Below are 27640 nucleotides of genomic sequence, written 5' to 3' on the forward strand. Positions count from 1 at the left end.
CCCCGGCACGCCTATGTGACTGTATTATTTTAAAAAACAAACTTTGTTGTCAGTGAGCCGGGCGGGTGCTGGAACCCGGCGCCCAAACAGACCCTGCTGCAGCTCACTCCTCCAAGCAGCAGTGGGGGCTGCCTTGCAATAGTGCTAAGAGTCCAGATTGACAATAAACTGGAGTGCACTGCTCAGTGTCAGGTAGCAGCAAATAAAGCTGTATAAAAAGGGACATGGAATCTAGGGACCTCATTGTAATCTTACCATTGTACAGGGCACTTGTTAGACCTCATCTAGAATTTGGAGTGCAATTCTGGACTGTACCCTACAAAAAGGACATTGTAGAACTGGAAAAAGTCCAGAGAAGGGCAACCAAACTAATAAGGTATGGAGACCTTAGGCTACGAGGACAGACTAGCCAAATTGAAAATTTTCATGCTAAAATGAGACGCCTAAGGGGTGACATGAATAACATGTACAAATATACAGTATTAAGGACAATTACAATGATCTGTCAGACAGCCTATTTACAGTACTTTGAAATCACTTACTAGGACACGGGGGCATGCAATAAGACTGAAGTAGAGAAGGTTTAGAACAGTTGGAAGGTTAAAAAAGTTATGGAACTCTCTTCCGTGAGTGGTGGTGTTGGGAGATACAATAACGTCATTAAAATTAAGGCTAGACAATCAATTATTAGATAAAAACCTCCAGGGATGTAACCGGTACTTAAAAGTTGAACTTGATGGACGTAAGTCTTTTTTCAACCTAAACTTTTACTGTATGTAACTATGTAACTATATGTAAGTATTTCCAAAACCCAGCTGCCAGCTCCTAGTGCACTGCCAGCTCCAGGCAGCCTTTATCATTATTTGTACTATAAAATCACAGAGTCTCAGAACGTAGCATTGCATAATACTAATAAATGTATTTACTTGCTTCACATGCTTGAGCCCAAAGGCAGTTTGTTGATGAAAAAAGTTTTTCATAACTACAGTAAACAAGAAAAACTCTTAACTACTAAACAAGAGAAACTCTACACCCTGAAGGCTATAAAGTACATCTACAACTGGCACATTTCTATTCATATTTCAACCTAAGTAATTACCGTATGTTTCTGTCTAGCTAGGATACAATCATAAGATTACTTATTGCTACAGACATTTACTGTATATCTATTTTAATATGTGAAAATGTTGTGGGGTCAAATTTATTTCTTTACTCCTAGTTTTCAGTGTTCATTTTTTTTTGGTTGACAATTTTTTTATTTTTTAATATACCCTTTAATAAGTGGTGGTTACTTCAGTTTCTCTCCGAGGTTTAATACATCTCACCCATGTACTTTTATTTATATATTGTTCTTCATAATCAGTTGAAGGGCAATCATCACTAAATTGACAATGACATTTTATATTATAATGAACCTGGAGTATTGTAAACATTTCCCCACAGAAAAAAGTTTTTTTTTTTTTTGCAGATTTAGCTCCTATCCCACAGAAAAAAAATACTGCAAAATACAGCACGTTATAATTTAAAAAGTACATGGCCTTATTAAGAATGCTTGCCTGATGAGAAGCTAACACACCTTGGTTGCATACACTTATACGACCATTTTTCCCCTCTTTCAGGTTCTGCAGATCTGTCCTAAAGACATGCGAGCGGATATCTGTGTTCACCTTAACCGCAAAGTTTTCAAGGAGCACCCGGCATTCCGCTTAGCTAGTGATGGTTGTCTGAGGGCACTCGCCATGGAGTTCCAGACTGTGCACTGTGCGCCAGGGGATTTAATATACCATGCAGGGGAGAGTATAGACACACTCTGCTTTGTCGTGTCTGGCTCTTTGGAAGTTATCCAGGATGATGAAGTAGTTGCTATTTTGGGTAAGTCTCGTGGTTGTTTCACCCTTTCTTTAGAATGTTTAATCACACAGGGAAGGGCTAGTAAGACGGGCAAGAGAGCAATTAGCCACAGAGTACTTATAGTTATACGGTTATACAATAGAGAGTGTGACAAGTCCATAATAGTCCGAATTATGTAGGCACTTTATAGCTGTTTATATCAGTGATGGCTAACCTTGACACTCCAGCTGTGGTTGAACTACACATCCCAGTATGCCCTGCTATGGTTTTAATATTTGTCCATGCTAAAACTGATGCAGGGCATGCTGGGATGTGTAGTTCAACAACAGCTGGACTGTCAAGGTTAGCATCACTGGTCTATATACTTGCCTTCTCTAGTTTGAATAAGTATTCACATACCCTAGTTCCCCAAAAGGCTACATTCACTGCCTGGTGCTTGGTATACCCCAAGCAAAGAATATTATTTACGTATGTACACAGTGCCACTTATGACCAGTCCCATCTCATTATAATGTATATGGGTGGCTTCGTACTATGCTATGGCAGGATTTACATACAACACATCTGAGCATATTTGGTATACAGATTATATTAGGGCAAACTAACCCTATAATCTACATGGGTGCCGCATGTTAGTTGGGCAGAGACCCTGTGCGCCTGGTAATTGACCCTTGGTATTAGGCAGGGCCGGATTGAGGCTTGAGGGGCTCAGGACACTTAAGACGGGGGTTCAGGCAAAAGGGGGTGTACATTAGATTGTGGGTACTGTATCGCCCAACATGACTAGTTCCAGGAGGGACTTAATGCCCTCTATTTGGACTTCCCTTTTAATTTTAATATACAGTATGATTGGCATCACCTGTGTTGAACTAAGTAGTTTATAATAAACTAATTTAAACACTGATGATGGCAGTTATAAATTAAGAGGGAAGTCCAGGTAGAGGATATTCTCTCCCTCCTGGAATGGGTCATGTTGGGAGGTATGGATTGTGTTTAGACTTAAGCTAATAACAGTGTAATAATTTTTACTACTGTATGTGGTGGTATTGTCACAGGCACAATCGAGTGGTAATTAAAGCAGAATTTAGTATAAAAATAACAACATGTGACCTTTTTGCCTTATATATATGGCTGGGTACTAGGTTGGTGGTGCTACCAAATAGAGTTCAGCTAGATATGTACTTCAGACATATCTATATAAATAGTGTAATAATGCCTGGCTACTATATATACAGTAGCTCCATCTAATTGAGAAACAATTATTTTATACCATTTGTTTCTTGTACTGGAACAAAGACAATTTAAACAACCTTAAAATATACATAGAACAGTAAAATCTGCTGTAAAAGATACTTGTCTCTTGCAAGAATAGCAGAAGCCTCTGTACTACTTATAAACTAGGACAGGAATCAGGAGTGCTAGTGATGTCATTGGCCTTTGGGGCCCCCTGACAGAGGGGGCCCAAGGTACAGTATCCCTGTACCGAGGTTCAGTGTCCCTACAGTATCCCTTGCCATTCCCTCTTAATATGGCTATGGGATCAGGTCACTGTCAATAGTTAGGCAGGCCCACGGCCTGAGCCCCCAATATTCTCCATACCTTCACTTCTAAATTCCCACTTTGACCACTGCAAGAGACTGTATACGAGGCTTGCTCGCTTAATTGTGCTCTTGCATATGCATTAGGATACAGTCTCTAGCAGAGTGTATCTAATAAAATACATCTTATTGGTTATTTTCAATTTTTCAATAGTATCCTTCTTGTTCTATTTGCAATTTATATAATAAAAATGTATATCTTTAATACAGGGAGTAAGGGCCACATGGGCTTGGAGCTGAAAATGATCACTGGCCTATTGAGATAAGCAGAGGAGGTGTGGCTTTTGCTGTATGGGCGGGTGCTCCCGCTACATAGGCTTGGTATATCCTGTGAATCTGAGACATCTATGATTTACACAGGTTCTGTGGCTGGTTATATTCAAGACCACATTTCACCCTTTTTCCTTATAATTATGTTTTTATTAAACAACATGTACTGTACATTGGTGGCATTCTACATTAGATGTCCCCCTGCCAAGTATGTTTAAGGTGCCCCCCTCCCCATGGTTATATATACTGGCAGACGCTCAGTATCACCCCTCCCTTTCACACACTTGAGTGATTTCAGTAAACTGATTGAGCATCTGCCAGTATATATATGGCTGTTGTGAGAGGTACAGTATAAGGGAGCTAGCATTAGGAGGAGGTGTTGGTCCTGACATATCACATGGAGAATTATGGGGTTGCTCCAGGTTGGCAGCTCTTAATTAAGGTATATTTAAGTAAGAGCCATTATCAAGTGGCTCTTTACTAGTTAATTATAGGACTCACACTGGGGTAATTTGGGTGCCCCTGGATTGCTGTGGCTAGGTGTCTCTGAGGTGGCACACTATTAAATTCTATTTAACACTTTTCTCTCTCTGGGCCTTATTCTGATCGGTGCGGATATTCCCGCTTGCGTACGGGCCGCCGATGTTTATCGTCTGCGCATGTGCAGAGGTCACTCTGCGCATGTGCAGGCGATTTCGCCGCATGGATTCTTTATACGCCGCACGAGGGGCGTGAGGGGCTACTTATCCTCATTACCCTATGCATACGCCCCGCGTTTCATGGGCGTTCCCATGCAAACGCGGGGCGTATGCATGGTAATGAGGCCGTGACGCGTGGGTACGGGGCGGGCATCTGACATCGCCGGATGTCAGCTGCCCGCCCCCATACAAGATTTCACACGGACAAGTGTCCGTGTGGTCTTGTGTTGCGGGACCTGGTGGAGCGTGCGGCCCTGCATTCGATGTTCGGCGACCATCGAATGCAGGGGCTGCTCCCACCATGGAGGAGGCGTATCCCCGTCCACATTCATGCAGACCGCCACATATCCGCATACGGACGGAGGTGGCGATCCGTATGGAAGGCGGGGATTCGCCAAGACGGACATCACCGCATATTTCTGATCGGGCCGCACCGATCAGAATAAGGCCCTCTGTTCTCTTCACTAATACTATTATTTTAATTACATTCATTACATTTGCATCATATTTTTGTACATAGCTCTATTTTCTTAACACTAACATTTCTTAACACGTGCTGCACCTAAATATAGCAATACGAACACCCAATACTCAGAGAAGCCTTGACGGATGGCTTGGGGGCCTTACCCATTTGTTTGCAAATATATGTAACCAAGATCTCTGAATTCTAATACCATGTGGTTTTAAAATCTGGTTACTGGTATCACTCAGTGTGCTTGGGGAAACAACGTGTTTTGTTTTCCCCCAAACCACCACTCCGATAGTACTTGCTCGTTGTCAGTGGATCCGCCAGGCCATCGCCACCTGCTGGTCTGTCATGCACATAATGACCAGCATCATTTGTATAATTAAGTGAGGAAAATATAAATACAATTTTAACCATCATGCTGTCGTAATGATGGGCCTATTATTATTTAGAGGCATGGGGCTGTAGTCCCATCTACCCATACTTGCCTACTTTTGAAAACTCTCAGAGAGATTATAGTTGGTAATAGAACTTTGCGCAGCACCCCATTGAGGGGCCGTGTCATGCTCCACCCAAAGGGCGTGTCTAGTTCCATATATGGAGGGATTGTGAAAAGAGATTGTGAACGTGGCACCTAGAAGCGTGGGTGTGTACTGCTACATCTGAGAGGAGTCTTGTAAAATTACTTACATACAAATGTAGATGAGCCCCAAAGCAGTTAGTAAGAGCTACTACAGTATACTTGCTAAAGTGCTGGGAAATGGTGCTGATTAGGGATGCCAATCCCGGGGCATTTTGGCATCCCTAATTGCTCCCATAGCATTGCTCCCATAGAAATCCCCACACCGGCCGACCCGCACATTTACTTACTGTACATTAACGAGTGGGGGGTGGCCCGTAGTGGGTTTAGAGGTGCACGGTGCCTCCCGGCAAGTGCACCTCCTCAGCAGACAGCAGGCAGGTGGGCGGAGGAGAAGAAGAGGCAGGCGGGCGGGCGGAGAAGAGGTAGGCAGGCGGGCGGAGAAGAGTGGGCGGCGAGTGATGACGGTGTGGCCTGCGCAGCGTGACCTCTACTGTCACGCTACACAGGCCGCACGCCGGGGTCGGGATTTGGGAACAGCCGGGCAGCATCTGAGCGGGTGCACAGACGCTGCCCGGCATTAGACTGCGCATGCACAGTCTAATCCCGAAATCCCGGGATTGGATACTCCAATCCCGGGATTTCAATCCCAGACTTTTTGAGGCCAAATCCCGTGAGCCCGCCGATCCCGATCCCGGGATTGGCCATCCTAGTGCTGATGATTCTATGTAAATGTATCTATCTCTTATTCTTTTTTCCTAAAAAAATGTAACAGTGTAATGCGGGCTACAGTAGGTGACTGATGAGGGAGAGGGAGATGGCTGTTATTACAGGGAGTCTCCTGTAGAGTGCAGGAGGGTAGGCAGCTATGCATCTACCCCATTGTAAATCTGGTACTATTTTAATACTTTGTAAACAGAATTTGTGCTTACCCCATTCAGATACATTGGGGCTCATTATGTATGTGGGCATGCATTGCATAGTCAGTTTTTGTGAACTGCCCATCTGTAATGTTTCCACTATTTGGGTGGATTCAGTACTGAATCCCGGCGTTCGGGATCCCGGCGTTCAGAATCCCGACGCCGGAATCCCGACAGCCGAAATGCCGACAAGGGGGGGACGTGGATCGCCCCCCCTTGCGGGCTCGCTGCGCTCGCCACGCAGCAGGCCCGGTGCCTCTCTACGCTCGGCACACTAATTTATTCTCCCTCCAGGGGTGTCGTGGACACCCACGGAGGGAGAATGTGTTGGGATTTCGGCGGTCGGGATTCTGAACGCCGGGATCCCGACCGCCGGGATTTTAAGTGCATCCCATTTGGGTTTATCCAAAAATAGCGAGCTACTCTATTTTTCCTGTATGTAAATGACTTTTTCCTGCCTATTCTGTGGCGCATACCACATGAAGAGAGGAATGCGAGTCCCTCCACATGAGAGCATAGCTGTGCAGTACAATACATGCAGTAGAGCTGGTATATTTCCTGGTACACTCAAGGTGCCAATTCAGCATTAAAGTACCACTGAGCTACACGAACAATGTCAAGGACGAGCATACCTAGGCTGTATTGTCAGTGCGGGGGTGCTCTCCCATAATGTAAAGCTGCTGAGTGGATGGGATAATGTGATTGAGCTAAATTGATCTTGTTTGAAAGCTCGTCGGGTTTCAAACAAATCCACTTGTTTTAACATATCAGGCTGATTTATAAAATGCTTGTGCTGGAGTCCGTCCAGAGCTAAGTGGTGCACTAGATGACTGTGGCGTCTGAGATCCGAAGGCTGTATTAATTAGCCAGCCTGTATCTCTTGTGAAATACATTAAGACAGTTACTATATATGGCATTAATGCTTCTGGTGCTGGAATCTGTTCATGGCTCACTCCAAATAACAAACCTTGCTCAATTCCTAGCTGGATAGGACCCGTCTCTCGTCTGTCATACTCCATATGTTAATTAACTGCAGGCTCATTAATACAGTATAACCAAATCATTCACTATCAATAACGGTTCATCTGCAATCACTCCACCGCATAATCTTGTTATCGCATCTACATTTGGATATCAGTCATTTTCAAAGATTCCTTTCAGATGTAGCAGTACACACCCACGCTACTAGGTGCCACTTTCACAATCTCATTTCACAATCTCTCCATATATATGGAACTAGACACGCCCTTTGGGAGGAGCATGGCACACCCCTCAATGGGGCGCTGTGTAAAATTCTATCACCAACTATAATCTCCCTGAATCTAGTTTTCAAAAGTAGGCAAGTATGGCTTCTATCTGTCATTAAAAACTGTAAGGAGCTGTTTTATTGGTACTTTGGGGCGGATGTAATGCATCCAGGATGTCGGCTAAACTCTGACTTTTTTTTTCTAAGGGACAGTCAGTTACAAGACATGGGGCGGGATGTATTAAAATACATCGCCGCCCTTCGCCACCCCCCCGCCGCGATGCTGCCGCATATGTACTAACATATGCGGCTGGCATCGCGGTGCGGTGACGGAGGCCCCCCGCGATACCTGTACTCTGGTGTGCGGGGGGTCTCCGTCATCTCCCTGCCGCCACGCTCTCCCCTAACGCCGGGGACAGCTAAGCATGCTGTCCCCGGCACCTCCTCCTCCCCCCTGCAGCCGGAAGGATGTCGGGCTGCTTCACTAGGGGGAGGAGGGGTTTACCTTCCAGGGTCCAGGAGGACCCTTCAGGAAGGTAAGCCAGAGGGGGGGTCGGCGAGGCGGCGGGTTTGCGTCGGCGGGCGGCGAAAAGAAGCCCATAGGCTTCTATAGGGTATCGCCACCCAAAGGTGGCGATACTCTGCCCTGCGGTATAATTTTTGATACATTGGAAAATGCGGTAAAACCGGGGTTTTACCGCATTTTCCATTTGATACATCTCGCCCATGGGGTGAGATTTAATAGGATGCGATTTTTAGTAAGGTTCCGAAATCGCACCTTGAGTGAAATGTAATAGGATGAGAGATTCAGAAAGTGAGAGATTTGGTAAGAAATCTCCAGGTTTTTTTAAAGCGGCAATCATTTACACTGCAAAACCAGTGTTTGATTTTGCTGTGTAAATGATTGCCGCTTTAAAAAAACGAGATTTCTCACCAAATCTCTCACTTTATGAATCTCTCATCCTATTACATTTCACCAATATCGCATTTTTCAAAATCAATTTTTTTTTGCGAAAAAGGGTAGTTGTTTCCTAGCACGGCGCCACTGACCTTTTCATACCCCCACTATCTTCACAGGTATACGCGTCCCCTCACGGGGCTCGCTGCGCTCGCCACGCTTCGGGCTCGGTGGCTCGCTGCGCTCGCCACACTATATAATATCAACTAAACGCCAATGTGGATAGTGGGGGTATGAAAAGGTCGGAGGACGCGTACCACCGCCCCTCGCGGGCTCGCTGCGCAACTGATCTTCAGCAGCGGCGCGGGAGAGGGTCAGCTGGCAGGTATGGGCGGTATTGACTTAATCAGCAGCAGGAGTCCTGGACAGTCAGAAGCAGGCACAGCGACAGGGTGGAGTGTCACAGGGGACAGCCGTCCCGGGCAACAGTAAACTTACCTGTTTACCTCCCCCCCCTGAGCAAGTCCTCCAGGAGCTACATTAGGGAAAAGGTACTTTTGTGTGTGTTGTGGGTGAATATTGGAGGTCCAGGGAGAGTGCTTTATTTAATAAACAGTGGCTTCTTCTATTGGATACTGTCTTGAATTTTTTAAGTGCATCTGGCCCTGATGCACCAGCAGCGGGAGTGCCGGTATATGATGGACACACACACACACACACAATCCTGCATTTGCCCCTGGGTGTGTGGTATAATGTTAAGCCATGCCCCCAATTTGCTGCGCAAGAGCCCCGGTCTACCACAAATTGGGGGTTGGGCGCAAAACATGCCCTTGCTCCGGGCACCATGGCACCTAGCTACACCACTGTGTGGAACTATAATTTCCAGCAGGCCCTTTAATGTCCCGCATGCATGAGCTTGTTGTTCTCCAAGTCCCTGCATTCGGTGCAGGCATGCTGGGACTCATAGTTCCACAGCAATACACAAAAGTTATTTCAAGTTTTACACATTTATCAGTCTGATGCCCACCGCCCAAGGGGCATCGGGGACAGCCCAGGCTTTAGTCTGGGCAGGTACATTCTGAAGGGGGAGCACCCTTCAATGGGGGGGTCTCCACTTCCCCAGAATCCCTGCCCAGGCTAACCGGTTAGGGGGTGAATTCTTTGGCCTGAGGGACTTTTATAAAAAGTCTCCCCCCAGCTGTGGCATTACCCTGCTGGCTGGTTGGGCCCGGTGCTGGTTTTTGAAATATGGGGGACACCTATTCCTTTTGTCCCCCATATTTTGGGAACCAGGACTGGCCCTTGAGCCAGGTGGTTGTAAAAATCAAGGGGGACCCTATTTCATTTAGCCCTAGATTTTTTGAAACCAGGACCTGTTCATTGAGCCCGGGTTGGTTATGCTCAGGAGGGGGACCCCATGCCATTTTTTTATTTTTTTACTTTTACTAATTTTTTAAGACAGAACCATGCACCGATCTCAATGATCTGTTCATGGTTCTTTCAAATTCTCCTGTCAGAACCTTGTGTATTTTTTTTGCGATTTTTGGTAACGTTTACCAAAAATCGCACCCTATTAAATTTACAGAAGATGTATACATCTACACTATATTTGCATTAAGTCCATGGGTGCCCCCCCCCCCCCCTTTCCTGGTCCAACCATTGTTTGTTCAGTTCGGGGACATGTGTAACAAACCTTGAAGAGAGATAGGGCAGTATTCAATGCGGCCTGCAAGGGGGTTTGTACGGCAAGGATGGCTTATCCTTGCAAAAAAAAAAAATCCTCGGGGTCAAAACCTCTCCCCATATTCAACGTAAGGGCCAAATCCTTGACATGAGAGGATGGCGAGGATCCCTTTAAATGGCAAGGTGCACCACAAATGCAGCGAGTCCACCACATTTTGTGGCGAGCCCCACCGTTTTAATGGCCACACTCGCCGTTTCCACATCGCCTCAGTGAACAGGAGTGGTGGAAATAGCGAGTGAACGTCTCCTCAGGGGAGTGAGTTGAATACTGTGACAGAGAGTTATCGGCACTTCTCGCCGTTGATGACTCACCATCAGAGTATTGAATAAACCCATAAAGTGAACATTGTTAAAGTACCAATGAACAGTTTCTAACTGTCGTTTGTCAAGCACAGTCATGTTGACAGTTAGGGACTGTTTGGATTGTACTCTATCTTTGTTCACTTTATCTCTGTCCAAGGCTTTAGACAAAATCGCTTAGTCAAAATATCTTGTAGATCTAGTCATTAGCCAATTTCACACCATGGGCGAGATTTAGTGGGTTTACCTTTTTTAGCAAAATGCGATTTTTGCTCAAATCGCCCTATATCGCCGTTTTTTTAAATTTGCATATTTAATTAGGTGTGTATTCCGGCATGAAAAGTGCGAGAAAGTGCGATGTAGGGCGATTTTCGGGATGAAAAGTGTGATTTTTTAGTCATGAAAAGGTGCGATTTTTGTAAAATGTGCGATTTTGTGATAAAAATAAAAAAAAATTGGCGTGAGGTCCCCCCTCCTGTACATAACCAGCCCCGGGCTCATTGAGCCGGACCTGGTTCCAAAAATACGGGGGACAAAAAGCGTAGGGGTCCCCCATATTTCTGAAACCAGCCCCGGACTCTTGGACCGGTCCTGGTTCCAAAAATACGGGGGACAAAAAATCTGGGGGTCCCCCGTATTTTGAAACCAGAACCGGGCTCCAACAGCCCGCAGTGTCATGCCACAGTCAGGGGACACTTTTTACACAAGGTCCCCCGGCCGTACCATGAGCACCGTGGCTGGTCAGCCTTGGACGGGGTACCTGGAGGAGTGGGGACCCCCCCAATAAAGGGGTCCCCCCCAGGCTTCACCCATCCAGGGCTGAAGCCCGGGGCCTGATAGTGTTAAATTCACATTCCTAACATTGCTTAACACAGGAGAACTACAAGTGCCAGCAGACCTCCCTCGCATGCTGGGACTTGGAGAACCACAAGTCCCAGCATGCGGGGCATTAATGGGCCCACTGGGACTTGTAGTCCACCTGTAAAAAGAATGTTAAAATAAAGCACACACACAGAAAAGTAAAACTTTATTACATACACACACACACACACCTCACTTTTACAACCACATACTTATCGATCCAGGATCCAGCGCTGGTCTCTCTGCAGCAGAGCCGGTCAGCCCGCACTATCAGCGGGCTGAACCGGCTTTCTCCGATGCAGCTAACAGCTTCTGTCGCATTGTCCCAGCGCAACAGAGGCTGAGAGCGTCTTTGGCTTATGTGTCTCCATGGAGACGCATAGCTCAGCCAATCACGACTGATCTGTGCATGGTTCTGACAAAATCGCCATGTTTCTGACAAAATTGCCAGTCAGGATCAGGTCTATTTTTATTTTGCTGTTTAGCCCATTTTTTTGGCGATTTCCAAATTTGCATCTTATTAAAAAAAAATCAGAAAGTGCGATTTCGCGACAAATCCTGCATTTTTTGCAGATTTTCGCATCTCATTAATTATGCGAATTCGGAAAAAAGTGCGAAAACTGACGTTTTTGCGATAAAAATCGCCAAAAACCCAACATCGACCTCTAATAAATGTCACCCCATGTGTACATGTGTACGGGGCTTTAGTACATTTACCCGAAAGGCCCAAATTTATCAAAGTTTGGAGATAATTTAAATATTGATGAAGAACTGGCTTTTTTCACACACAGCATGAAAAAAATGCAGTTAAAATCTGATTGGTTAGTAGGGTATACGGCGACACTATTAATGCATTGGGTCGACCACTGAAGGTTGTCAGGGCTTAGGTCGACACATGAAAAAGGTTGACATGGATAAAGTCAGCAGCGTCAAAAGGTTGATACAACCATTAGGTTGACAATGGGAAGGTTGACAGTCAAAAGGTCGAAGCTTTTTTTTTGTCCTGAATGTCAACAGAGCCAACATGATCACGGACCTTAATTTGGTCAACCCAATGATCCATACCAGTTAGTAGTTGGGGCATATAGATCCCCCGCATGTTCGCACGGGCGACCGATTTTTAGCATCTGTGCATGCACATGAACAGTTATGCGCATATGCAGACACTTGGTACAAGCAGGCATGGCGAACTGCACGTCGCCATCCCGCTCACACCTAGCAGTGTGGTACGGGGCACAGCCCATGGGAACGCCCAGCATTGACCCCGTAACCCAAGGCTGGGCATTCCCATGGTAATGACCCGGTGACGCGGGTGCGGGCGGCCGGCAGCTGACGTCAGCGGATGTCAGCTGCCCGCCCCCTTCCCGCACAGGGCGCTCGCAGATCTTATACACCACAGAGCGCTGGAGAAATCATTCAAATGATTTCTCCCCTGTACCCAAGGCTGCCAATGGATTAACGGCCGTGCGGGTGGAGGGCGGCGACTGGGGGACTCTCAAGGCTGCATCTGCAATGTATTGGGACAATCCCTGTCATTTTCAAACACACTATACTATAGCACCTCTGGTCAGACGTTTTATTTTCATATAAACATTTTGGCTGGTAAGCTCAATAATATGTTTGTGTCTTTTCTTATATACTTATACTCTTGACTAGCAGGTACTTTTTAAACATGTCCACAATGTGACTATTGTACCTGAAGGTAAAATATTCTAGTCCTCCAGCAATGATCAGATCTAACACTGAACCGTTTTATCTCCTGTGACAATTGCAGCTATTATCTATCACAGTGGTCAGGTTTCTGAGCACAGGAACATTCCCGCTGATTTCATTTTATCTGATTGCACTTTTCTGCTTCATACAAAATGGATTTTTGGCCTATTCTTTTGCAAGTTTTTTTATAAGTTTAAGGATTTTAGTAATGTCACATACAATTTAGAACCAAGTTGGTCAATATACGTAACAGAATGGGGTATAGAATACATATATGTAATAGAGGTCACCGCTAAAATTTGTAGGTGCTCAGTCCCAAGATGATGTTCCTCAAGTGTGTAATCTTGTCAAGGAAACCTTTTCTCTGACAGAGTGGAATGTTCTTGTAACACTGTAATTAGTGTAGTGTTTATGAGGTAAATTGTACTTGTGTACGTATAAAGATGTAACACTAGAGGAAAATAAAAACAGTATATGTGTACTGAGGTATAGGTCAAAAATAGTGCATACTTGCCTACTTTCGGGAGAAGCCCAGAGAGGCAACATGTCAGGGAGGCGGGAGCAAGGCTGACATCACTTGGCCCCGCCCCCATTCCAGAAAATTCTGTGATTCATGGGCCGCGGAGAGGGGGGGCTTAAATGACGTGAAATGCTGCGATTGCATCATTTTAGCCCCGCCCCCTCTCTGCGTACCCGCAATTTCAGGTAATTAAACCAGCGGGCAAGGGGGGAGCGGTGGTTATATCTAGAAAGCGGGAGACTTGCTCACCTTCCCGGGGGACCTGGAGAAGGACCCGATTTCTGGGAGGCTCCCGGCCATTCCGGGAGGGTAGGCAAGCCTGAAATAGTGTGTATACATTTGTGACCAGGGCAGAGGAGAAGATGCTAGAAGCTGTGTGTCCCAACTGTCAATCATCCAGTGTGAGATGTGTGATTGCCAGTGGGTGGGGCGTGATCCTGGCAGCAGACCTCGTGGCTGCCTGCGTCATCACTCGCAGTAGAGCTATGCTGTAAATGTAGTGGCAGCCAAGAGCTGGAGAATTGATGCCAGTAAAGGGCAGTGGGGAGAATGTGCAGGATGACCAGCAATGATCACCTGATGACTGTCAGCGCAGAAGGCAGCTAAGGTCTAGGAGTCAGGAGTCTGTATACATTTACATATATATACATAAAGACATTAAAAATTATTCCTATATAAATGGAGTGGGACATACGCTCCCGCCCGACCGAACCGGGGGCAATGAAATCACTGCCCCTGATCCAAGATAGGCGACAGCGCACCCACTCCCAGACGCATATCGGTTATTATCCTGACGTAAGCTTTATAAACTTGATCTGAACGGACAGTAACATGAAATCTTTCAAAAGTCCTTAAAGGAACATGGACAGGGAATTCTTCTCATTTAGGCCCCTCGGGGCCACTCTATCCAAATGGTGGATCCAATAGGCTTCTTTCTTAAGCAGGGTCCGTGCTCTGTCACCCCCACGCAAAGGTGGAGCTATCCAATCGATAACCATGTATCTTAGGCACGATACTTGATGTTTTGCTGCCAAGAAGTGTGCTGCCACGGGCTTGTCTGTTTCCTGTTTCGAGTGCCAACTTTATGGATGAACGGTGTTGACACATCCTCTCACGTAATGTGCGTACAGTCTTGCCCACATACAACAGGTCACATGGTCATTTTAGATAGTAAATAATGTGGTCCAGCAAACAGTGGAGTCTATATTTTAGAAAGATTTTCTTTCCACTGTGTGGATGACAAAAGTAGGGGCCAACCACAAGCGCTCGACATGTGGTACAGCCCAAACAACGGAAACAGCCATTTTTCTTTGACAACCATTGGGTCTCTACCGGGTTAGTATGTTTAACCGATGTACGCTATAATGTATCTTTTAGATTTCTTCCACAGGAGACACTGATAAGAGGTGGTCTTCTTTGTAACTTATTGAAGGCTGGATCCGTCGCCACCATGTGCCAGTTGTTTTTTATCGACCTTTGTGTTGACGCCAGATGAGCGTCACAGTGGACGTTTAGTACTATGCGCTCTTCAGTCTTGCTTTTTGTTTTTTTTTTAGAAGAGGACTGGTGAGTGGCTCTTGCCTTAGTTAAGAATATCCTGTCTTCTGTAGCCTCTTGTCACAAAACGGTCAATGCACTCACTCAGCTGTATCTCCGCTCGTTCAGGGTCGGAATTATTTCGTAGTACCCTTAAAAATTGTGACACCGGTAAGTTTGATTTTAATTGGGGCGGATGATGGCTGGTCGCCCACAATAAAGTATTTCTATCGGTGTCCTTTCTGAAGAGTGTGTAATGGAGACCATTGGTAGTCTTGTAGATGGTGACATCCAGGAAATTCACTTGCTTGGCGTCCGCCAATGCTGTAAATCTAATAGGGCTGTCCAGACTGTTAAGGGAGTCCACCATTTCATTAAAGGAGTTGAGGCCACCCCTCCAAATAACCACAATGTCGTCTATGTAACGTTTGAAATAAATCAAATGATCACCAAATATTGGTAAGATATGACATTGCTCGTAGTGATTCATGTACAAGTTAGCGTAGCACGGGGCAACATTGGACCCCATAGCGGTGCCCGCTAGCTGCATGTAATGATGCCCTTCATATAGAAAGTGGTTCTCATTGAGGACTAGTTCCAGTAGGGAAACCAGAAATTCTGTTGGTGGTCCCTTCCCAGTTCTTTTCTGTAGGGCCTCTTTAACCACTTGAATCCCCGCTGAATGGGGGATGATTGTGTACAAAGAGCACACATCCAGTGTGCCCAAAATATCATCCTGTGCGCCAGATTTCCCTGACGGCGTCCGGAAGCAGCGTCTGACCATCTGATGTATCACTGTCTATTTAATTTGGTAAGTTACACACTGTTTTTATTCCACCGTTCTTGATAAAAGTGCACAGGGCACTGAAACGTTGACCACACATTACGGTCTCAGTTGTCATCATTTGTAAGTCCGAGAGTGCCACCCAAGTACAAAACTACATTTGGAGCCTGCTGCAAAGCGAGTTCCCTTTTGGAAGGCACCGGGCAAGGACTAAGTCACAGCACTACGAGTGCCGGCCAGCTACGACAAGTATATATATATATATATATATATAGGGTACAGGTGGTTTCGATGAAGGAATCCACTGCGTGGCACTCGTGGGTCTTATGCAACAAGTAGTTTATTTCTTACAATGTTTCGGGGGTGCCTGGCCCCCGTCTTCAGGTAACATACAACAGAATACAACCCCACCACCTCACCTTTTAAAACCGTGGTGGGGTTGTATTCTGTTGTATGTTACCTGAAGACGGGGGCCAGGCACCCCCGAAACGTTGTAAGAAATAAACTACTTGTTGCATAAGACCCACGAGTGTTACGCAGTGGATTCCTTCATCGAAACCACCTGTACCCTGCATGACTCATGTGACGGCACCAGGGCATCTGACAACTGTAACTAGAGTGCCAGCTCGCAGCACCTGTATATATATATATATATATATATATATATATATATATATATATATATATATATATATATGTTAGAATCTTAATGAAAGGGCCACAACTCTACGTGCACCATCCTACTTCAGTAGGAATTTCTAAGGACTGATAATACCTGGGTATTTACATATTTACATGTGGTTTGTGTGTTTTGTTTTCACTTGCAATAGAAGAACTGTATAGGCCATTTATTGTGATTTATAGTTGAGCAGTTGTACTGTGGGGCAGTGATACTGTGGGGTGGCTGCAACAGGAGAAAGTGTGGGGCACTGGGCTACAACACATATTTAATTTCCAAGAGCAACATTGTATTAAAAAATAAGATAAGGAACACTGTTGTAAAGGCATTGTGTACTGTGGGGCAGTGGCACTGTGTATTGTGGCAGTGACACTATGGGGGTTATTCTGGTTGATTCACTCAGATGCGAATTTGCATCCTTGTAAGTCAACCTAGCCCTACCTTGGAGAATGGTGGTATGGCGGCCCACCATTCTCAAGGCGCGTACGTTCGCAATGGCTGCAATTGGACATTTTGCATAAACATCCATTCGCAGCCTGCCGGGTAACACCCACATCATTCGATGGTCGGCGACCATCGAATGAAGTGGATCGTGCACGCATATGTAAGGTTGCTATGAGCCCAGCGTTCTCATGGGAACTCTGGGCGCTCGCATATGCTAATGGGCCAGCCTGCCCCCCCACACTCTGTTTGCAATCGTGGGTGCGTGCACCCAGCAACCAGTTTGGTTGTCGTGGATGCCCTCACCAAGCGCATGCGCAATGCAAAAACATCGGTCCCTGGATAAGGTCCTATGTACTGAGGGGCAGGACCTTCATACACAGTTAGACAAATTAGGTGCCAGTGTGCCTCGATGCTTGAGTCCCAGGAGTGCGTTTAAATAATTGTGTGTGTTCAGGGCCAGGTATTGGCATTGTGCGTCAGAAATGCTCAGTAAGTGCTATGCCATGGCATTAATATTATAATTGCTGTGTACGTAGCAGTATGATGTTGTTGCCATTGCTCCTGCTGCCAAAAACAGGAGGAGCAGTACAAGCAAAGATGGTGATAATGACAGAATAAAAATGGCGGATGCTAGTGTTTGAATGCAACGGTATAAGAGGGATATTTGTGTACTGTCTGACACTAATGAGGCTATTGATGTTTGTGCAAGTCAGCCACCAGTATCAGCAGTTCTTGCCCTTGATAAAAAGAAAAATTGTGATTTTTGGGCATAAAACCATAAAAAGCTATATCTTGGTGTGGGATTATTTTTACCCAAATTCTAACATTGCGAAGGCATCTGCTCCATTTGTGAGGTTAAAGTTAGTAGAGGTAGGAAGATTAACCATCTAGGCACCTCCTCCGTGTTACATCACTTCCGCCACAAAAAGTGACAGTCCGATTCGCTGAAATGCTTAGTTTGGTAATCTGGACCCAGGTTCTAGCAGGAAGTGGGTAGGGGGAGACTTACTGTAGGTGCCAGCATCAATGTATGCTTCCACTTCACAGCGTCATTGTCACAAGATATTCTAATAACTTTTAGGCACTGTAGTATGACATTTGAATTTGCAGAGTAATATTTATAGTGCTTCTATTCCTATAGTAGCTAATGAAATCAAGTCATAGTCATGTTTCAGCCTTAGTCTGACCTTAACACTCCTCACTGCACATTAAGACTCAACAGAAACTCAATAAATGTGCAGCTTTATATTAGTGCATAAAGCTAGCTTGCAGAATCTGCTGACTAAGGACTACAACCTGCGCTTTGCTCTATGGGGACTGTCATATTAAATTTTGCTGTAATGGAACAATCAGCAATATGGTGACAAATAAACGACATCTTTTTTTTTTTTCATGAGCGCCGCAATGAATGCAATTATACTTCAGGATATTGTATTTGTTCCTTACTGAAGGATATAGCTGTCTAAAATAACCTATGCTGTAGAACTACACATCCTGTCATTCCTTGCATTCAGTAAATGGCAAACATAAAACATCTCTGATATCTGATATCTGCCACTTGTGAATAGAACAGGGGGCCTGTTTCAGGGTTGATCACTAATGTGAGAATTCGCAGTGGACTGTGAGGAGAAAGCCGCTGCACAGACAGTAGAAAATGCAGCTTCCTTCATTGAAAGAGAATTGGGAATGGATCGCTAATTTCTGTCCTCTCACATATGCAATTCCTGAGACATCAAACAGTTTTTTTTACATCTGTGCTGTTGTGAGTAACTCTACCTTTCTGGGACTGAGAGGGGCCAGAAGTGGTCATTGCTGATGTCACAGACCCTTCTTAACGCCTGGGCGTGCCAGTTTTTTTCCACCACACCCAGAAAGAGGCAGGGTTTTACCTCCAAACACTGTCTTCCTGTCAAAGCCTGTTCACATTGCAAACCATACACATTTTCTGTCGCTATTGTGGTACGCATGTCGTTATTGTTTGCTAATCGTTTAATTTGAAAATTTTCTGATTAAAGATCAACTCTGAATTAGGCCCAGAAACCAGAATCGAGGAATCATTGCTTCTGTTGGTCTCTGTTCCCTCCCTTATTTCTATATAATATGCACAAAAGTCCACAACGCTGTGCTTGATAAAGTTTAAATTCAAAATTACTTTTAAGGTTTATGTCCTTAAAACCGGTCTTAAAAATAGTTTAATTCACAATTATTTTATACATTCTATTTTATATAATGTCATACGCAGAATAAATGATCAGGATTCCTCAAGATTGAAGGTGAATACTCTTGGCCTTTGTTTTGAAGTTTCCTCTGTAAAAATTATCCTTTCTCGAGGTCGTATGTCCTGGAGAAGTAATGTTGAGCCTTTATTCTTTTTTATGTGCTGAATAGTGCTGAACATTTATTCCTGATATTATTGCTCCCTTTGGAAGCTTTCATCAGGAACCCCACAAATGGCACAAAAAGCCGTGAGCTGTAATGTTTTACAGAAAGTTAAATCATTTCCTAAAATATTAATTTAAAGAATATTTTCATTTGAAAAAGGTTTAAGAAGTCCAGTTGTTTCACCTGGCAACAGTACAGTGGCAGGCTAGGCTGGGGGGCAGGATGCCATGTGTCCCCTGGGCATCGATTAATGCCGCGGGCCTCCTTAAATACCAAAAGGGCCATGGTGGTCCAGTGTATTGTCCTGATCAGGGACAGTGCAGGGAGGCGCCAGGCATAAGAGGCGACCTGCTCTGCATTCCCTCTACTGTCCTCTGTGGCTGCCTCTTCCTGTCACACTGCATGACAGACAGGCAGCGGCAGCAGCAGCATGAAGCTCTCTTTTCAGCTCCCAACACCATTGGACTACATCAGTGTCTGCAGGGACTGAAAAGGGGGCGGACTGTCCACAACAGTTTGGGTGTTACGTATAGGCAGCGCTGCTAATGTTGACAACTGGTGTGGTTGTTAAATATAAGCTCGGCAACTGGTGTGGGCATAAGCAGTAGTATTTTTCTGGAAAAATTGGTCCAGGAACTCCAGGTCAGGGTGTGGAAAAATTCAATAAAAAAAGAAAGAGAGAGAGAGATGTATATAATGGATTTAGAAACAAAGGCCTGGTGTTCTGTTATGATTATACAGGGAAATCAGCATGTGGTGTCATGTTATTACTATTATAGAGGGGGAGCAGCCTATTGTGTCCTGTTATTATTATTATTATTATATTAAATAAATATTATTGTGTTAATTAATAGAATATTTTTTTAACGAAAAACCTCCATTTAACAATGCACTATTACTTATGGGCCAGTTGCCAGCCAGCCCCTGCTACATTATCTTGCCATTTACTGTAATGTGCCTGAACTGTGTACTGTGTTTTTGTCCATGTCACACTGGACGAAGATGGTGGATCTGGCTCTGGTGTACAACTAGGAGTGGCTTGGGTGGATGTGAACTTGAATGTGCCTGGATATGTACTGGCTTTTCATAAACTGAGGTGAAGCAGAAAACTAGAATCTCTAGCCAGGACACGGAGTCTGACCCAGCGGTCTTCCTCTGGGACCCCCAAAAGGGGGTGTAGGTTTTGCTGTGTCTGGTGAGCAGGTCGTGGGCCTCTGCCCGAGACTTCCGCAGTCAACTCCAGCACGGCAAGATCATTGACACAGCATAGCAACTTTCTGGGCATTGAGGAAGTTGTTTCAGCCTAGAGGAATTCCCATGGATTCTAAGCATACTTGTTTGAAAACAACTATTGGCTCCACAGGTTAAGTGGGGCTGTCCTTAGCTAATAAGAACCCAGCATTGGTCATATGACCAGTCCAAGATGGTGGCGCCCATCTCCGGTAGCAAATGTAGAGGACCCTTCCGAACCTGCCAGAGGACGGAAGTGCGCCCTGCCCTTGCTCTACATAATGTAAACATTGTAATAAGAAATACAATTACATATAACGTATATAGTAGTACATTTACAACATCATATATATAAAAACAAAAACTTGTACTGATAATCATATAGCATGTATTGCACATTCTTCAGATAATTAATATACTGCGTTTCATGGATGGTTGTCAATAATAGATTGTGGACAAATTTCAGAGTCTTGTCGATAACTCCATAACTCTAGTCTCATAAGAAAAAATTAAGTATCTAGAGTAGAAATGTGTACGGACTCCCTTGTTTTTGTTCTAATTAATCATTGAATTTTGGTTTTGGCAACAATGCTTAATGAAAAATATAAAGAGTACTGTACATACACTGATTATCTTATAACAGCACATAAAAAGTGTAAGAGAGAAAGGACAAAGCGGTCAATTAGACACATAATCAGAGGAATGGCAGAACCAGGGTTTCATTTAAATCTTCAGAGGGCTTTATTTGCAACTTAAAAAATCCCATAGGAGCCCATCTGACATCTGAAAATCTGGTAAGCTATGGGAGCAAAAGACAATAGATCACTTGTTCCCAAAATCCAGGAAATGGATGAAGAGAATTTTTCAGACAAATTAATTAAATCCATTTTATATAAATTCAAACAAAAAAAATGTTGACTAAAAAAAGATTATGGGTGACATTTAATGGGATGAGATACCTCGATTTTTGCCAAATTTGCACATTTTTCTGAAATCAACAACTTAACAGGATGCAAATTGTGATAAAAAAATTGCGCACATTTTGGAAAAATGCGATAATTTGCGATTTCCGAACCTTACTAAAAATCGCATCCCATTAAATGTCACCATATATTTCCTATATTAGGTAAAGATTACAGGTCATTATGATGAATAAAAATGTTTGCTTGCCAATTTTCGCACCTACAGTATTTTGACAAATTCACTTGGACTCAAGGGGTTAAGGCTCTTACTAGAGCAGTCAATGTATTGATGACTGTAATTGCAATCCAGGACATAAATGACCAATTGGCATTGCAATATATATGTGACTATTGCAAGAATGTATTGAATTATTGATGTCATTCTATGTCCACATGGGAGGCATATATTATGTCAACATTTACGAGAAGCTTTAGTTTGCTGATTCAGAAATAAGACCATTATATTGTATGAATGTTCTAAGGGAACATTATTGCATTAGCTCTTTACACATTACACTTTTTTTGGTATCTTTCTACATTACATTGGTAAGTCTTCCAATATTTGTTGGAAAAACACACACAAAAATAATGTAGGATTGAGGGTAAAATATGCCTTTTTGCAGAAGACACAAAGGTATGCAACAGGGTAGACAAACCAGGAGGGGTAAAACAAATGATCGATGATCAAGGTAGATTAGAAGAATGGTCAAGAGCATGGTAACTACAGTTTAATGCCAAAAAAAGCACAATCATGCACTTGGATCTCAAAAATCCAAAGACTAAATATAGTATAAACGGCACTATAATGGAAACTACTGAGGAAGAGAGGGATCTAGGTGTCACTATTTCGGGTGATTTAAAGGCAGGTAGGCAATGTTACAAAGCAATGAAAAAAGCAAGTCAGATGCTTGGTTGCATAGGGAGAATTATCAGCAGTAGAAAGAAGTAATAATGCCACTGTAACAACCTCACCTAAAGTACTGTGTTCAGTTCTGGAGGCCATATTGCCAGAAGGATATACTGTAAATACATTAGAGACTGAAAAAGAAGGACAAATATCATGTTGCATGGCCTACATCACAGAATGTACCAGGAAAGACTAAAAGATCTTAATATTTTTAGTTTAGAGCAAAGAAAGGAAAGGGGGGGCATGATGGAAACTTTCAAATAAATGATTGTTTTAACAAGGTACAGGTGGGAGACATTCTTCACAGGAAGAGGGGCAACAGAACACGAGGACACGTACTGACACTAGAGGGAGGAGGATTCAGGGGAAATTTGAGGAAGAATTACTTCACAGAAAGAGTAGTAGATAAGTGGAATGGCCTCCCATCAGAGGTGGTAGAGGCAAATACAGCAGAGCAATTTAAACATGCTTGGAATAGGCACATTGATATCCTTACAAATAAACAAGGATCAAATATGGTTTGAGGTAACATGTTTAAAAATAGGCATACTAGATGGGCCAAGTGGTTCTTATCCTCAGAGCAACCTTACATATGCGTGCATGTTCAGGGAGAAGTGGGCGGGCAGCTGACATCCAGTGATGTCAGCTCTCTGCCCCCCGCCTGTCCTTCATGCCGCATTAGTATGAGAACGCCCATTAGTATGAGAACGCCCATGGTACCCTGGGCGTTCCCATATGCTAATTGGGTTGCCCGGTGCCCCACACCCCTCTCCGCACCCCACCCGCTGTGTTGGATGCGCATTGGCCCCTGCGCAATCCGTATGTAACCCTTGTTTTTTACAGTGGTGACCAGATTTTCAAAAATGTTCTTATAATGGGAAAAAAGTGAGTAGTACAGTATTCCCTCAAATAAGATTCCTGGATCTTAACAATGAGTGGCAAATACAGATCAACAGTCTAAGCAGATGTTTAATGTAGAGGAATCTAATCCTGAAATGATTGGTCTCCCACAGGGATTAGTAATATGCAGGGTTTTTGGCCTTTGTAATGCAAATTTCTCTCTTAGAGAGTCTGATAGTTAGATATATCTGCTTGTTTGATAACTCTTGTAGAATTGTTAAATTGTTGTTTCATTCTTTACTTTCAAAACCAGTCAATTTAAAGCTTTTAGGCTTTTTCCCAATTAGTTAATTTCAGGGCTGTTTGGTAAAAAGCTTTAGCATGAAGACCTTTTTAGAGTTTAAAGGATTAAAAACTAGATTCAGCTTTATACAGACACTGATAAATTCATATACAGTATGCAGACCTAATTTGTTTGAGAAATACTGAAGCTTCTATCAGTTTAGAAAATGATGGGTATCATCAGGCGTGTCCAAAATATCATTATTTTAATTGTGATTCATCTGAAATATTTAAAAACGTGGACTCCAGGTTTCTTTAAATTCTGTATGTAAAAATAACTTTTGAAAGTAATTTTTCTGGTATATTGATAAAAATAATGAAACATAGAAACATAGAATTTGACGGCAGATAAGAACCACTTGGCCCATCTAGTCTGCCCCTTTTTTAAACATGTTACAATATTTGATCCTTTTTTTTTGTAAGGATACCAATATGCCTATCCCAAGCATGTTTAAATTGCTCTACTGTATTTGCCTCTACGACCTCTGATGGGAGGCTATTACACTTATCCACTACTCTTTCTGTGAAGTAATTCTTCCTCAGATTTCCCCTGAATCTTCCTCCCTCTAGTTTCAGTGCATGTCCTCTTGTTCTGCTGCTCCTCTTCCTGTGAAGAATGTCTCCCACCTGTACCTTGTTAAAACCCTTGATATATTTGAAAGTTTCTCTCATGTTCCCCCTTTCCCATCTCTGCTCCAAAGTATACATATTAAGATCTTTTAGTCTTTCCTGGTAAGTTTTGTGATGTAGTCCATGCACCATTTTAGTTTCCCTTCTTTGTACAGTCTCTAATGTATTTATATCCTTCTGGAGATATGACCTCTGGAACAGTACACAGTACTCCAGATGAGGTCGTACCAACTTTCTTTCTACTGCTGATACCTCTCCCTATGCAACCAAGCATTTGACTTGCCTTCTTCATTGCTATGTTACATTGCCTACCTGCCTTTAAGTCTCCTGAAATAGTGACACCTAGATCCCTCTCTTCCTCAGTAGTTTCCATTATAGTGCCATTTATACTATATTTAGTCTTTGAATTTTTGAGACGCAAGTGCATGATTTTGCATTTTTCGGCATTACACTGTAGTTGCCATTCTTCTAATCTATCTAGATCATCGATCATTTGCTTTACCCCTCCTGGTGTGTCTACCGTGTTGCATAACTTTGTATCATCTGCAAAAAGGCACATTTTACCCTCAATTCCATTTGCAATATCACCAATAAAGATATTAAAAAGCACTGGTTCAAGTAAAGATCCCTGGGGTACTCCACTTGTAACCTTTCCCTCCTTTGACTGTACTCTGTTTACTACAACTACAAGTATCCAATCCCAAGCTTTCAAGTTTATTTAACAGTCTGTGATGTGGGACAGTGTCAAAAGCCTTTCTAAAGTCTAGATAAGCTACATCTACAGCCCCACCTTGATCTATTACTTTAGTCACCCAGTCAAAAAAGTCAATAAGATTTGTTTGACATGATCTTCCCCCAGTAAACCCATGCTGTTTCGGATCCTGCAAATTGCTGGTTTTGAGGTATTCAATAACTCTTTGGTTTGAGAGTGTTTCCATATTCTACAACTCTTAGTTTTAAGAGTGTTTCCATCAATTTCCCTACTACTGATGTAAGGCTCACTGGCCGATAGTTGCTTACCTTTTCCTTGCTTCCACTTTTGTGCAGTGGGACTACATTTGCTGTTTTCTAGTCCTCTGGGATTACTCCAGTAGCTAGTGACTGGATGAATAATTCTGTTAATGGTTTAACCAGCTCCCTTAAAGCTCTTTTCGTATCCTTGGATGTATCCCATCTGGCCCCAATATATATATTAAAGAAAACATGAGGTCTAGTGGTTGGAATAGTTGCAGATGTTTCATATTTAGTTCAACATATAGATTGTAATTGAAAAATATTTTCTATAAGTCTCTTTTTTTTTGTAGTGAGTCCTTCTTTGGGATCCTCTTAGGTTCCCTCTTAGGGATATTGGCAAGTTTCCTCTTTTCCCTCTAATTGTTTGCAGAAGAAAATCTTTAGGGTAAAATGTATTAGACCTAAAGGTAAGTTTTATTTGTTACATCAGCAGAATGTTCACTATATTCCTACAGCTAAAATATTGCAGATTTATCAGGGCCTTATATCAGTGGTTCCCAACCTTTTTCTTTTCCGTACTGCCTGATTATGCTTTTCATTTATGAGTACCCCCTCCGCTCAATTTGAAATATTGACAGTACTTATGAGTGGAGAGGAAGTGAGCAGTATGCGTGTTCTTATGCTTATCCTATATTAAGGATTGTTGGTCAGGAATCGGCTCCCGCTGCTGGCTGTATAATGTCTCCAGGTTTCTCACTAATGCCTTCAGGATTAATGCAGCTGCTTCCTCTACTCGTGCTAGCGCGGGGCAGATCATCACTGATGTCTGAGGGCAGCGCTGCTAGCTCCCATTGGATTGATGGTTGGGCAAAAGCATAAGGAGACGCTGATAAAGCTGATGACGGAACCAGAAGTAACACAACATTATTCTTCTGCACAGAAAAGGGAAACTTCTTCCGTCATTGGGAGACTTCTTCGTCTTCGTGCTCCATTACCAATAGTTTTAAGAACCCCTAACTGGTCTGCAGCATACCCCCATGGGTTGGGAAATGCTGTCTTAGAGTAATAATCAAGTTCAAAGGAGATTGATCAATTAGTTGTGTCTAATAAAGAATGAGAACATTTATAGCACTGGATGAATACACTTCCTAGTATGTAGTTAGTGTTAGGTTGCACGAATTTGTAGACCATCATTTTCTGGGCTTGATGAGTATGTGAAAGGTTAGTTTTATATGTCTTCTACTGGAGTAATAGTCTAATCTACAGTATAATGAACAACTTATGGAAGTCAGTAAATCCCATATTATTCTTAACTTTTATGTATCAAAAGCCACAAAGGTTCTGCAGCACTGAACACGAGCATACTTGTTTATTATATAATGTGTATTATACTGTATACCATATTATACAGTTGCATGTCAACTTATAGCAATGCTATGCAGTATATACATTGTGGTTCCTAATACATAATACAAAAATATTAACAACTGAAATGTCCAATTGGAAACAAAAAGACAATAGATGTCAGGATTTGTCAGGAATTTGCTTACCAGAATCTTAAGCATGATGTTAGTATAGGACTTGCAGGAATTAGATGACCCATATTATGGGTTCCTAACTAGGGCCCTTATTCTGGTTGGTGCGGTCGAGCCGCATATGCGGCTCCGACCGCACCAGACGAATCCCCGCCTACAAGACGGATCGGCACGGCCGTCCGTACACGGACGGCTGCCGATCCGCATGAAAATGGCGGGGCGTACGCCTCCACCATGTTGGGAGCTGCCCCCTGCATTCGATGGTCGATGACCATCGAAGGCAGGGCCGCACGCTCCCCCCGCTCACGCAAGCTTATAGCACACGGACAATCGTCCGTGTGAAAGCTTGTATTGGGGCGGGCAGCTGACATCCGGCGATGTCAGCTTTCCGCCCCCATCACTGGCGTCATAGCCTCATTACCATGCATACGCCCCGCGTTTGCATAGGAACGCCCATGAAACGCTGGGCGTATACATAGGGTAATGAGGCTATTAAGCCCCTCACACCCCTATACGCCCCCTTTGCGGCGTCTAAATTTTTTACTCGGCGAATTCCCCTGCACATGCGCAGAGTGACCTCTGCGCATGTGCAGAGTGTAAACATCGGCGGTACGGCCGCACGCGGTCCGTACCGCTCAGATCAAAATAAGGGCCAATATGAAACTAACCGTGCATCCTTTTCATTTGCTAGACTATAGAGTTTTGCAAAAGTGCCAACAAGAACCACCATTCTCTTGTAGAAATGATAGTC

At 43.7% G+C, this 27640-nt stretch overlaps 1 protein-coding gene across 5 annotated transcripts in view; it reads left to right on the top strand.

Moving 5' to 3' along the window:
- The window catches only part of KCNH1 (potassium voltage-gated channel subfamily H member 1), a 379704-nt gene that overhangs the window by 215124 nt on the left and 136940 nt on the right, over positions 1 to 27640 (top strand). For all 5 annotated transcript variants that reach the window (XM_083175653.1, XM_083175649.1, XM_083175651.1 and 2 more), the window contains one exon: positions 1620 to 1872. In XM_083175653.1, coding sequence (XP_083031779.1) covers positions 1620 to 1872 — 253 coding nt within the window. The remainder of the gene's footprint in view (positions 1 to 1619; positions 1873 to 27640) is intronic.

This window comes from Crinia signifera, chromosome 3 (assembly GCF_055691185.1).
Source record: "Crinia signifera chromosome 3, ASM5569118v1, whole genome shotgun sequence".
Taxonomy (NCBI): Eukaryota; Metazoa; Chordata; class Amphibia; order Anura; family Myobatrachidae; genus Crinia; species Crinia signifera.